The following is a 14,823-nucleotide window of genomic DNA, read 5'->3' on the forward strand; positions in this document are numbered from 1 at the left end:
CTGTTAAATTGCTCCTAATCCTACAATAGTTTTCACATTGGGCAGAGAATAAACTCATGATCTGTATTGTTCAATGGGTTGACATGTCCCAATGTGTCAGAGATTCGACAGAATTTAAAGGTTCTAGAATTTTTCTATATATGAACATATTCAAAAATCTATAATCTATTTTGTGGTTCTGACCCAAGTAGGCATGGAGCCTGTCCAAATAGGGGACAACTTTTGCTTTATTTCAAAATTCAAAAAAAGGCCAGAAAATTAGATGCCAATCAGGAGCCTCTAGAACAATGATTCCCAAACTTTTTAGGTTCAAGACGCCCTTAATATTTCAGTATTTTTCCAAGGCACCCCAAGTAAAAATTTGTAGGTTGTATATCTGTACAGCGCTGCCGCATTTATTGGCGCTATAATGTAATGTACAGCGTTTGAAGGGGTGCTTGTATACATTTATTGTGTTTTAATACAGGGGTATATCTGCATTTGATTGCAAGGGTGTGTCTGAATGTAATGTTCTCTTTTAAATGTGGGTGTACATTTGTGTGCAGTATCTGTGTTTGCGTGAAGGGGTGTGTTTGTATAATTATTTTAAGTTTGAATGCAGCGGTGTGTTTGTATGTAATATTTGTGTTAGATTGCAGGAGTGTGCTTGTATGTTGTACTGGTGTTTGACTGCTTGGATGTATGCACATACATACAAACATACTTACACAGATATTCATGCACACTAACACACAGATGCATATAAACACACCAACACATACACACAAATTCATATAGATATCGACACATAAACACATATAGATACACACACATAGATACACTCCGACATATGTACACATGAACCCTGACACACACAAACACTGATACATGCCCACACCATGGCACAGATACACACACTGACATAAAAACACACACCCTGGCACACAGATGCACATTCACAGATGTGTGAGGGCACACAGACACAAAAGCACACTGACATATATATACACATACAGATGCACACCCTAACACACGCACACTCATACACATAAACTCACACCCATACACTCACACACATACTCAAACTCAAACAAACACTCACACACACTCAAACTCATACACTCACACACATACACACACTCACATTTTGTGATTTTTTTTTTATATCTCCAGCCCCCCTCTTGTTAGCTTACCTTATGTGCCAAGAGGGTGGCTTGGAGTCCTGCTGCTGTAGGAATTAGATGTCTGGAGCTCTTCATGCTCCTCTTCCCTCACGCTGCGGCTGCCACCTCTCCCTCCCACGCTGTCTCTCTGCAGGATGCTAGGAGGAAGTGACAGGCTGTCACTTCCTCCCAGCCGGCCAACATTACAGGGGCCCGGTCGCGGTCTTAATGGACTGCGGCACTCGACCGGGTCCCTGTTGAGCATAGCACCGGGGAAATATTCCGCGGCACCCCTGTGTGCACACAGTTTGGGAACCACTGCTCTAGAAAAATCTGGCAAGTTTAGAGGTTTCCATGTCATAATTTGCAGAATGTTAACATAATCACTTTGATAAAAGTCTGTCATTGAAATATCTTAAATTTGCCATTTTTAAATAAGAGAAGTGTATGCACATGCATATAAATCTTTAACATTGTGCATTAATTATAAATGTTTTATTATTTCACTTTTAAAATATTTTGAAGATTTTTTTTTTTTTTTTTAAATCTTGGTCCATGCACAATCTGAGCAGTCAAATCCAGAATTACATTAAATGCAATATTATGTATGTGATTTGGTTGTACTTAATAATTTCTCAACAAAGTTGATATTTAATATGACATGAATTACTTATAGTCAGGCTATGAGCATTTTGTTATCATTTGCTCAAAAGTTTCATTCTTAATATGGTGTGACTGTGTTAATGACATTACACTGCAAATATTTGCTACCACTCAGTGGCATACAATTAACAACTAACATCTATTATTTACACTTCTATAGATATTTGGTTTAGGACTACAAAGTGGTAGGAAATCAGTACCTTAGTTAAATCCACATATAAAGCTAAGGCAAAGGATTTAATTAAGTTTTACCTACAAAATTAAGAAGCTAAAATAGTTTCAGATTTTTTTCCAGGGTCCTAAATACTTAAAGAATTAAGACAGGTTTAAGCTCCAATTAGATAGCCAAGTACATAGAAGCTGTGTAATAACTGAGTTGATGATTGATACCCTAGTTGATGATTAACAGATTTTTAGTTTTAACTTTGCTACAATTACATTAATTGTCATGTACCTTGTTGATGCCAACTTGCAACATCTCTACTAAAAAAGTTACACTGACAGCTGAGTTAAATAACAAAGGCTGTACAAACACAGCGAAATCTTTGTCAAATTAATACAAGCACTACATTTACTAAGAAGTGAAAAGATGGAGAAGGAAAATCCAAATGTAAATTACACTTATAAACTGTTGAGTTGGTTGAAAATAGTGATGTGTTCAAATTGACTCAATTCTTTAAAGATACTTATGTCACCAAATGTCAACTAAATACTGTGATTTTTAAGTGGCATGTTGTCACATTGCTGGCCTTAACAGAAACAAAATACTTTATAGTGCTGATGTTCCAGGGCAATTTTTAAGACAAATAAAGACAATCAAAAAAAATACATAATACAAAAGACATTTGGTCACACACAGTTTCATTGCACTGTGCTATTTTGCTCTATTGTGTTAGTGAGAACATTTACACTATATACTGGCATTAGACATGAAAAAACAAACAATGCCCCATACAGTGTTCATTTACACTTGTCAAATAATTCTACAAATGTGAAACATTTTATTAGGTTCATGTCTGATTTCTGAATATTGAACACTATATTTGACTAATTTTCCAGTTCACTCCTGGGGCAGGCCAATGCACTGGATATAAAACAGGTCTATCTGCAATGGCTTTTTAGCATCTGAAAAGTGCAGTGTAACTTAAAAGAAATGACAAACATTTAATCAGGTCACAGTCTAACAGTCTTTTGCAAGAGATGTTTCATCTTTTAACCCCTTAAGGACACATGACATGTGTGACATGTCATGATTCCCTTTTATTCCAGAAGTTTGGTCCTTAAGGGGTTAAAGGGATAGTAAAGTACACCAATTCTTATTTTACTGTGCATTTAAAAAAAAAATGTGCAGTTAATCTGATTTACAAAATATAAAAGGGTTTACTTCATGCCGTATAATGCAAAAATATATGCTTTATAATGCACAGGGATTTTTATATCACAATTATTATAATGTATATAACTACCTGAAATAAAATCTAAGAATGTATTTTTCATTTAGCTTTTTAATCCTGATAGTAAACAGTTTTGTGGACTTTTATGATTTCGGCCAAGACGTTTCCCTCAATATCACTGACAAGAACAATAGTAGTACATTGGATTGTATGATAAGTGGTACTTCCTAAACTCTTAAGAGGGACTAAACTTGGAAAATAATATTGGCTTCTTAAATACAAGGGAATGTTACAAATATCTCACACCTTATATATCTTTAACTAAGCAATGTCTCCCAGCTTATCACTACATTTCATACTTTATTTTTGGGGTCAGCTCTTTAACCTCCCAACAACCAATGGCTTACCATGTATGTAATGCTATAATAAGGTCTACCTGACCCCTTGTCGTGAAGAAGTATATTAGTACATGATTGCATTTCTGTTTTGGTCTTCAATATTTCTAAAGAAAACGATGAATGACCTTAGAGTGAAGGATAATGTACAGAAACTAAACATTGTTCACAGAGTAGCTGTTAATGTATTCTTAAAATAAACAGCTGCAACAGGATGCAGTCCAGAATAACTAACTAAAAGACCATAGCATAGCAAATCAGACGGGGAACATTCGTACATGGAAATAAAAACACTCAATTTAGGCATGTCAGTTATTACTAAGAGAAATAGTAAGGCAAATTCTTATATCATCTGGAAAATGGCTGCATCTGTTTATTGCTTGTTTAACTGGTTGGAAAAGACTATAGAGTTTTATAATAATGTTTTTTTAGTAACATTTCCATTTTGATAAAGCTGCAGATGTGATGAATTATTTAACCTTTTTAACCTGATCTTTTTAATCAGTTTTCTTATCATGTGGTCTTATCTCACATTATAAATCTAATTTAGCTATATTTAAAGGAAAATATTTCATAAAGAAGGATAAAAGTAGGATTCTTTGATTGTAGCAATAAGAAAAGTCACAAGTATATTTTTTTATTATGTGTTTAGTTGAAAACTGTATAATTATGTTTACACTGCTTTGGTATGAACTAAGTCTGCTTTGCGCCTCTCATTGGGATGTAATTAGCAAGAATGCTTGATAGCTTCAGCAAAGAGTGGATATGGTCAGCTTTGCATGCTGGTTCAGTTTAAAGTAAAAGGCAGGGAATAACATAAAGTTGGGTTTGCCAAAAACATCAGTGGTATTCTGTCAGGGAAAAGAAACGGAAAACTAAAAAACAAACAGTATATTTGCTATTTTTGTAATCCTTTATTACATTTTATTTATTTGCATCTCTGTACTCCAATAATGAGATATGTCCTTATTTATTTATATTATTTAAAAATATAGTTTAAATGAAACTTTTTCTTTAAACATGAAATCAAACATAAGTGCTCAAAATATCTGAGCACCTTGGTATAATTAATAAAATACTACATTTTCCAACCAACATTAGTGTATTAAATGAATCAAATAATTTTAAACAGTAATATTGAATCATTTGCTAGAAATGTAAACCCTTGGCATAAACAAAAAACACAGTAATGTGTGTCACACTCTATAAATTAGAGACACCTATGTATACAGGGGTTACTCACTCAACAGTAAATTGTGGTGAGTTGATGTCAACTGTGAGGCCAAAAAATCTGCATTAGAATAAAAATATATAATAAATTATGCTCTAAGTCAGTGTCTCAAACTGATGTATGATGACTTGACCAACATGTTTTTTAAACCTTATTTTAAACTTTTTAAAATTGATTTTAAAACTTTGTTAAAATAGATCATGATAACATATATACTTTACTGGTAGATTGATAATATACAAAATTAAAAGCCGTAGAATGCATAGTTGGTTAACATTTTAGTTCCGCTCACTTTTTTTTTTGTAGGGTTAAAGCTGTAAAGAGTTGAATTCACTAAGCCCAATTTAATATTTAAAGCTTTCCAAATGATTTAATATTTTGTAGAAACGTTTAATATGACTTTTTCAAAATATTAAAATGTAAAAAATCTATCACATATAAAGAAATATTAATACATCAAAAAATATCAAAATACTTTTCAATATATAAAATCATTTTAAAAGATTATCCAAAACATTAAATTATATGGAATGCTTATCCAAAAATATGAAATATACCTAGCTGCAATTTTAACATTAGCACATGATATATTTATATTACAATCAAAATTACAGTTTGTTTGCCTTTATAAAGTAGATACATATGTGACTATTAAGACATATCCTAAAGGACTATATAGAATAAATTAGTCTCAAAGAGTATATATTTTTTACTACCAGTGTACTTTGTTACCAATGTACATATTAAAGAGAAAAATATATTTGGCTGCTTAATACAACCATTTATATTAGTGACTTGATAGGGAATCTCTCTCTATATATATTATTAACACTTTCTATTGTTAACTATTTCCATGCCAAACAAGAATAATTGCACTCATTTAGCACATAGGTCTTTAAAATGCATGGTTGTGTTTTGTAAATCAGTCTTATTTGATACAAAGGTGTCAGAATACTCACATATAGAAATAATAAAATATTAAAGTCATTCGTAATGATATACTTTACTCAAGTGAGCAAGTATTAAGGTTAAAATCTACCAGGAGACATGGTTTATTTGCCACTAAGCTATAAAGATAACTTTTTGTTAACAGAAGCAAAACTGAGTTTTAATGACAGACTGAACAGTTAGAAATTGGCAAGTCATTTTTTTCAACGTAATTAATATAATTCTATATTTTGAAGATAAGGTAGAGGTGCAAAGCACAGCACAGCCAATCAGTAACCACTAACAGCACGGGCATGTGAGCTATTGGTGATTGGGGTTCCTGTCACTGTTTTTGCAGTGAGAGATGCTCATTTTTACAATAATCTTATAGACATCTACAAAGCTTGTAGTGAATACATGTGAAAACAAGTGACTCTTATAGAGTGAATAGTAGTGCCAAGGATTAGATGTTCGCATTGGTTTTATTCATAAAAAATACATGTCATTTCCGTCAGCTTTTTAAAATTAACATTTGCTTCTCTGTATTAATGTTCCTTTTTCAAGGCAGGCATGATCATAATGTGTGTGATCACTTTCACACCAGTTTGTAACTATAAAAGGAACATTGTTGGTCAAAATATCCGATTCATTTACTTTTTTAATATATACACTTTTGAATTTTATCAACATATATGACATATTAGATTATCTTATTTTAAGCTTAAATGTACATGTAAAGGATTAGTGAAGATAATAGAAGCTTAGAAACCCCCCGCACCCCAACTAATTCAAAGCCATATCCGTCTTCACAGCAATGTTTTATAAACACGGTGTGAAACCTAACAATGGACTTGATTTAATAAGCTTTCTAGATGATTTAATACTGTTAGAGAAACTTTTTTAAGTGATTTATCTGGAGACGTCACCATTAAAGTCTATGGGAATCTTTGTAGATAAATAATTTGGAAAGTTTATCTGACAGTATTGAATTATTTGGAAAACTTGTTGAGGCCATATTCCTGACAAAATGTACCTACTAGACTGACACCCATGACTGGCAGCCCTACATAGATTATTTTGTTTGCACAGCACTAATAAAATAGGTCACTCTGCATGGTATATGTCATTAAATATTGTATTTCTCAGAATACATGTTATATTACATTTCAGTTAGATCCATTAATGATGACTTGGTCACAGACTTTACACATATGTTCTGATATATTTTATTTACCTAAATACGCTATCAATGCAGCTTAATGCAACAGATGTTAAAAAACTATTGTTAGTTTTTTATATATGTACCGACAGGTCTGTAAAACAAATAAAACTCAGCATCCATATCTATCATCCTCTTGACTCTGTCAGTAGCTAAATGTAAGTATGCAAAAACCAGTGAACTTTGTTGACTTGAGAATCAACCTGCAACTTGGAAAACATTTTGGTAGAGTTTCAGATTTTTCCAAACTCTGCTAAAAATAGCAAGTTATTTCTCCAATCACCAGAACCAGTGGTTAATGGTTTAATTTTGTATGAGAGCTTATGAGTTTTTATAAACATATACAAGCAAATTATTCTGAGGGCAACATGTATTCTTTATTAAACAATGTGGCTGTTTCTTTTGTTTATTTGATAACTTATCTTCCGACAAAACAATAGGATTTGCACCTTTACTTATTGATCTTAGTAAAGGAATCGACGGACAAGTGGATTTCTTTACTAAGAGCAATAAGTGAAGGTGCAAAGTAAACGTGATTGCTTCAAAGACTGTGAAACATACCTGCTGGGAAAAATGCTGCAGGTTGCTGCAATTGTGCATTAGCCAGAGCCTGTTGATAGTGCAAGACGCTAGGATTAAAAAGTGCACTTGCACCATTGCTTTTTTCGAGAGCTTGTCTCTTTGGTAATGAGTGAAGAACGCCAGGAGGAAACGCCTGTCAACAAAAAATTAGATGACACTTGTAGAGTTTATGATGCATGTATAGTCTCTGAAATAACACACATACATAACATACATACATACATATATTTACATATTGTGATAACATCGTAAAACTAAGAAAAAACAGAAAAGATGCCTTGCCATGCACCTTAACCCAAACTGAGGCAATGCAAAATGAGATTTTGTTATTGGTAGCAAAAGCATGGTTTAATTACATTAAACCTGTAGTGACAAAGACTACAGACAAGATCTAATGTGTAATGCAGCAAAATAGCATTTGTTTGAATTATTTAAAGATAAAATTTCAAATTTTACATATTCTACGAGATGCAGAATAAAGCATTCCATATCAATTTAAAATTATATCAATATGAAAAACAATTTCAAATAGCAAAAGAAAAGTTCATTATTCTATTAAATTATGTCAATTATGTAAGATAATCAAAATATCCAGTTGAATCTTGTATACAAGTACTTTATAATCAAATTTATTTTAGCAAATCATTTATAATTTGTTTTTAAATTTTGTTTTCACACATGGAAAAATGAGATGGCTCAATATAACTTTCCATACATTAATTATATGCATTGTTTGTCTCAGATGATGTTAAAAAAGCAATAAAAAAATTAGTTGCTTCATTGAAAAAAAGCTACATGCAAAGCAAAAGGTGAAAGGTCAAAGTACCAGATCTACAGTTGCTTCGAGAGGTCGCTTCATTGCTTTGGCAGTCGACTGCGTCTTTTAATAACAGGCAGCGAGCACATGATGGCAGTGGGCCAATGGGATTCAAGCGAATTAACATACAGGTAAACAGCAAGCAGAGGTGCATCATGGGAACGGCATTGCATTGTGGATAGGTGAGAAGGAAAAAAATATTCTGAATGCAGTATACAACATATAAAACACTAGGCATGCACAACAACGAAAATGTTTCTTTAAAATAAAATGAATATTATACCTTGAATTAGTACTAAAGCAAAAATGCATCTACTATATCTTAATTAAAAGCATATAAGAGAGTAAAATACAGATGTCTGAAATACAGGAAAATGAATATAGCATCTCTCAGACTTCATAAAGCATGTGAATATTACAAATGATTGAAATATAGCAAAGATTAAAGCTTCCACCACTGAATATTAGATGTTAGTTGAGTTTTAGCAGACATTTGCTGCCATCTGAGCAAGCTATTTTCATTGTATTTTACTGCTCTTACAATAATTTTCAGCAATTGTTTGTTTATTGCTTAGTAACATTAAAGCATATGAAAAAATATACATTTTTTTTTGTCATTTGAAGCTCTTGTTTTGCAAGGGCTAAGCTACCAATTTTATGATTCACAGCCCAAATGCTATAGCTTTTCTATTTCATATACTGGCTATGTACAATCATAAAGACAGTAAATACTCCACATGGAACATTGACTAATTCCTAAAGAGAAAGTAATATAAAACATTTGTTTAATTTTTATATTACTGGCCATGCAGCCTAGATGAAGTTGTCATTTTAATTAAATGTATCAAGGCCAGCACTCTGCTCTAGAGTTCAACAACACAAGTGTGCCCCTGGTCAGTTGTGTGCCAGTTATAAGTGATGCATGTACTGGCAACGTAAGGTGGCACAGCCACTTGTTACAGTCAGCTTTCTGGGACCCTCTTGCCCAGTGGTGCTGCCCCTTACCACATCAGTGCTCACTCCAATCATAAGTTGACCCACAAATGACCAGCGTCCTCTAAAGAGCTGCTTCTGACAGTTTTCTCCATCCACAAATCGAAACTCTCTAATTAGGCATTAATTGATTTGGAAAAGTAACTTCTAAATAACATAATGTATGCACAAATTAATCTAGACCGCATGGCTTATTATCCAAAGATAAATATGTTTTCATTACTCCCTGTTTCAGATGCAAGCAATGTGTGTATGCATACAAGTATGTGCATGCATACAAACAGAACAGATTTTTTTTTTTTACTTTATAAGTGTTTGCAGGGGTCAAATATGCAGGAGGTAAGTAAAAAACATATTCCCTATACCAAAGTAGGTTACTGTTCTTTTTTTATTTAAAGAGATATTACATAGCTAGCTGCCATAGAGCAATTACGCATACTATGTAGTACGATATTCAGAGCAAGCGAAGCTGATAATATAACTAAACATTTGAAAATTCATATTTTCTTACTAGCAATTATTAAAGCAAACAAATTGATGTTTTGAAACAGTGCCCTCAGTTATTTCTTGATAAGCAACTGATTTAATATTTGCATAAACACTGAATACCTTTCTGCTTTTACTTTTAGTATTTATGTAAAGATGTAAGCTGGAGATAGATCAATGATTCAGCATTCGCATTTGATGCAGTCAGCAAATGGCACAGTAATTGACAAGTTTAAATAGTGGTTGTGTTGCACATTAGCAGTTGTCTCTTGGTTGTTCAGATATGAAAGTACTCATCTCAATTAATAGATGACACAGGAGGTTACATTAACATGTGCTTACACGTTGGGGGAGGTGTGGGAGTGGGACAAATAAGAAAAAGGCTGCATAAAGACCTACATTTCCTGATTTTCTTTCAAATCCTGATATGATGTTCTTTTTAAGTTTGCTTATACTCGTCCATTAAAGAATTAAATTATAAATGCACCTAAATATGCTTTCCTATGCCAATTTCTGCTCTCACAACGGTGTGTCAGCTACATCGCTGCAAGGCTTCATGGGAGTGGTAGTTTCACAAGAGGTGGAGACCTGACTGTTGGAGACATCTTTGCAAGGAAAATGACTAGATCAGACGTTTCTCAGGAAACGAGTATACTTGCATAATAATTGTTACAACTGGTTTTACACATCTAAACCAAGGACATACATATATCCAAAATAAGATGAAATGTGTAATTGAATTTGATCTAGTCATTTGCTAGCAAGTTGGTTGGCTATGTACCATGTACCTGTATTTAAAAGTGAAACACCACATTTATATATATATATATATATATTGATCTATACATCTGCTGGAAATTTAGCTAGTCTACAGTATTCTACTACCTTAATGGAAATGTGATTTTATGAAAACAAAAACATAAGATTGTCATTTTAAGCTTGTGAACCAATTTAAAAGGACCAACTCAATGAGGAGATCACAAACTATTGCTAATCTAAAGCACCTATAAACTTCGGCCAGCCTCTGTAATTAAACTCAACAACTATAGATTAGTCATTGCTCTATATGCTAACATAAGTGTTAAACAATGACAATCAAATCATCATAAATCACTCTCTCTTTTCTTTATCATTAAAGATATGAAGATGTTCACATATCCTTTGGTGGTAAAGTCTCCAGTAATATAAGGTGTGTGAGGTTAGGTACAATCAGATTACATGCCAAGAGCTAAATAGTTGTATATGTCATTATTATGTGAAACACTGAACACTGTGCCAAGTCTGCTGCATTTTAGGAGCTGCAATTCATTAAATACTCTCAGTTCTACATTATCCATTGCAACAAATCATGCACATTGCAAACTTTGCTTGAATTGTTCAGCAGAACAGGTAAGCTACCAGTAGACTATGGTGACAGCTCTAAATTGAAATGGACAGTTAGGCAGGTTGCAGATGCAATACAAGTTAGTTATAATGCATTTACAGCCAGGCTGCAACATTCAGGCCAGAGTTGGACAAAATGTTAATAGTGTGTTACCTGGAAATGCAAGTGAAAACTAGCTGTATTTATAATTCCACTTCTTTTTCAGAAGCTCCAACCTCCACTTTTTATACATTACATTGTTTCTCTCATTGTTAACCCATTAACGATATTAGGATATCCCATGTTGTCCTAAATATAGTGGGCTTTAAAGCAGTTCGGATGGCATGGAAGAATTGATACATGGAGCTCATATTTAGTGGCCCCAGACTGACAGATGAGCTGTAGTTGCTGCTCAGTTGTGGTAATTCTCAGCTTGCCTGTAATCAGAGGAGACACCCAGGGTCTCCTTGCATGTCACTTTGGTGACAGTGATCACAGTTGTGCTCTGCCAGCTGCCTAGCACCGATCACTATGTGATCAACAGGGATAGCAAGCAAGAGCTGAAGCATGACAGGGGGATCTCCCTCTTATGTTGTAATCATACAGTACAGAGCACTCTGTACTGTTTAACTTGGGAAATCCCTCTGTTGATATAGTACTGTAAATGTATATTGAGTTTAGTCTTTAGTTCCATTTGATGTGCAAAAATAATAAGCAAAACTGTGAAAAAAAAAAAGATTCTTTCCCAGTTTAACATTTTAATCACACTTAATGTAGTGTTAGGTATACATATATGATATCAAAAGAAAGACATTTCTGTCCTTTAAAAAACCCGATACATAATATGTATGGGTGCACTTAAGGAGAAACCCTTAAATTACAATGGAACAAACACATAGCACAAATTCCTGGGTTTGCTTTAGTTCAGAAGTTGGACAATTGTCCCTGTTATTAAGGGACTAAGAGACTTTACAAATGTGCTTTCAGCATTACATTTAACAGTCTCTAGTAGTTGTTTTATAAGTACGGTATATTCTCAGTTGTTAACTTTTCCCCTTGACTAAACTGGGCTTTAATGCTCACTATAAATTGCTTTATTACATACAATAAGCTGTGAATTGTGTATTTTTTTATGTCGAATATATTGCAAATATTTAAAACCAGTGTTAGCTAACTTAGGCATCTGGATGATTTTGAACTACATATCCCACAATGCTCAGTGAACCAAGGAAAATAATCACAGACATCTGAGGTGCCAAGGTTAGTGATCACTGTACTGTTGTAGACTGTACGTTATGGGTACCTGAAAACGCTCAATTAAAAAAAAGAGAAGCAGATCTGAGGAAAAACTCAGTTCTGTAGAAACAGGATTCCCCAGTGCATCTATTTTGTTTAAAAAATAGGCCTGTTTATTGTACAATTCTTCATTTGACCAACCAATCAAATTGTGTGCTTGTTATATTATTTGTGTGTGTGTTAAATGTACCTACAATATGGTGAGGACATAGTTGTCAACACATCTGCTTTTCATAGGGACATTATGGGCTATTGTGGTCCAGGGACCTGTAATACCCAGCTACAGTTAGTGACTAGTAGTATTAAATAATGCTGACTTCAACAATATTAGCCTGGTTCATTTCAGCATTTTGGACTTATAATAACATTGACTGGTCGAGCATGGGCATGTAGAGATATATGTACACAACATATGCCACTGACAACCCCAAGCTGGCCCCTTCTGACTTGCTAAAGGTGACATGTGCGTGATGCTATCCCAATGACACTGGAAAAAAGGCGAAAGTACAAAATATAATTTGTAATACCTAGGAAACCTGAAAAATATTCTGAAATATGTAAAAATGGTCACATCTTCCAATGCTTAGGGTTAATTTTCAGAATACCAGTGTCAAAAAGTTAGTAAAATAAAACTATAATGTAAAGAATACAGATTTGCTTACAGAATCCCTTTAAATTGCAACAAATTGAGAGTATGCCATGCAATGTACTTGCTCTAGGCTTTCAAGGAAAGAGACGCACATGTCTACACAATTTTGGATTCCACATTCAATATAATAAAAAGCTAAAAATACTTTAAAGGAGGATAATATCCAAAATATATTGAGCTAAATTAATTATTTGGCGATATTTATCTGGGTAAAATAGATGTGATACTGGAAGAATGTGCTAAATTTTGAGATACATTCTATGGGTTTCCGTGGTAAATGATCATTATACATATATAATACATTCACAAATTTTCCCTATATTATCATGAAATATACTAAACTGCTCTATGTGCTTTTGAAACATTAAAAAAAGTTTTTTTTTTCTGATTCTGCTTATTTTTTTGTTTTTAATCTCTATGTGGCTTCTTAAATGTTACAGTAAAAATGATGCATAAATAGTTGTTTCCTCTTGAAATGTAACACTCTCTATCCCAGTTTAACACAGTCTCCATGACCTACATTCATTAGAAGAATTAAGAATAAAGAAAATAGAGGGGACAAGGTCAAAGTTGCACTGGTGTGGGCTAATGACTTGATCATTCAAAAGCACAGTATAGGCAACCACATTAGACAGATGACTGCAGTGTTGAAAAAGAGTTACAAACAAAAGAGCCAGAGTTGACATATACGCAGTACTTCACCCGTTTAATTATAATAAATAATGAAACCCCTTCACCTATTATCTAAAATCTACACTTTATAAGCTTACTACACGTGATTTGAACGATTCTATTATTCATACATGTGATATGACAAGTCACACTTATATAATGTATTCTTACTCATTGTTTAGTGCTATTAACTTTGACAATGCCTTTTTGTACGCTTACAGTTGGGTAACAGAAGACAAGGTACAATGGAATCATTCAGCTGAACAAACAATGGTATATGCTGACAATCGGAGCTATCTCTACCAATCTCACTGTAATACAACACGGTAGATTTTATTATTTTCACAATCCATATTACAAATATTAAAACAAATCATTTGATGGCTTGTATTCCAGAGATTAAATCAATAATGATTAAAGTTAGTGGATGTATATTTTTTCTGCCTATAAGGGTGTAATAATAGGACTGAAACAAATATTATGGGTAAACAGTACCTACAAATGCTACTCTTCTTGAAGGGAATAGCTGCAAAGAGCAAAATGTAACTTTGAAGGGCAAATAGATGTTAAAGGAAAACATTTTGTTCAAAGAAACTATTCTAGAATTTATGTTACATGTGTGTACTCATATAAAGTACTTGCTGGAAGTTAAAATGAGAAAGAAAGACATTTGGTAGGGTAAAGTTATTTATATCTGCAATGCATCCAAAAATGTGTTCTGTTCCAAAAAGTCATGTGAAGTATTAAAAGTGTGACAATCACTATGGAAAACAGTGGAACCAGCAGGTAAATGCAATTTCCTTCTACATTTAACACAATTTTTTCAAACAGAACACTTTGATAACAATGGTGGTACATGTGGACACCCATTATCTGGGTGTTTCTACCAAAATAGCAGAATAAAATGCTGCTATTTCTATCAGATGATCTCATAGGGACCATCTGATTGGCGCAGAGCAGTATTTAGCCACTAGCCTCCCAATGCTTTTGTATA

The 14,823-nt window shown here is 33.4% G+C and overlaps 1 protein-coding gene across 12 annotated transcripts in view; it reads right to left on the minus strand.

The window, feature by feature from the left end:
- MBNL2 (muscleblind like splicing regulator 2) overlaps nt 1-14,823 on the minus strand; it is a 141,271-nt gene that overhangs the window by 13,649 nt on the left and 112,799 nt on the right. For 5 of the 12 annotated variants that reach the window (XM_063425717.1, XM_063425696.1, XM_063425645.1 and 2 more), the window contains 3 exons: nt 8,380-8,433; nt 7,533-7,686; nt 4,838-4,885 (listed from right to left, as the gene is read on the minus strand). In XM_063425717.1, the coding sequence (XP_063281787.1) occupies nt 4,838-4,885; nt 7,533-7,686; nt 8,380-8,433 (256 nt within the window). The remainder of the gene's footprint in view (nt 1-4,837; nt 4,886-7,532; nt 7,687-8,379; nt 8,434-14,823) is intronic. The other 7 variants (XM_063425701.1, XM_063425671.1, XM_063425661.1 and 4 more) reach the window with 3 other exon arrangements.

This window comes from Pelobates fuscus, chromosome 1 (assembly GCF_036172605.1).
Source record: "Pelobates fuscus isolate aPelFus1 chromosome 1, aPelFus1.pri, whole genome shotgun sequence".
In the NCBI taxonomy this organism is placed as follows: Eukaryota; Metazoa; Chordata; class Amphibia; order Anura; family Pelobatidae; genus Pelobates; species Pelobates fuscus.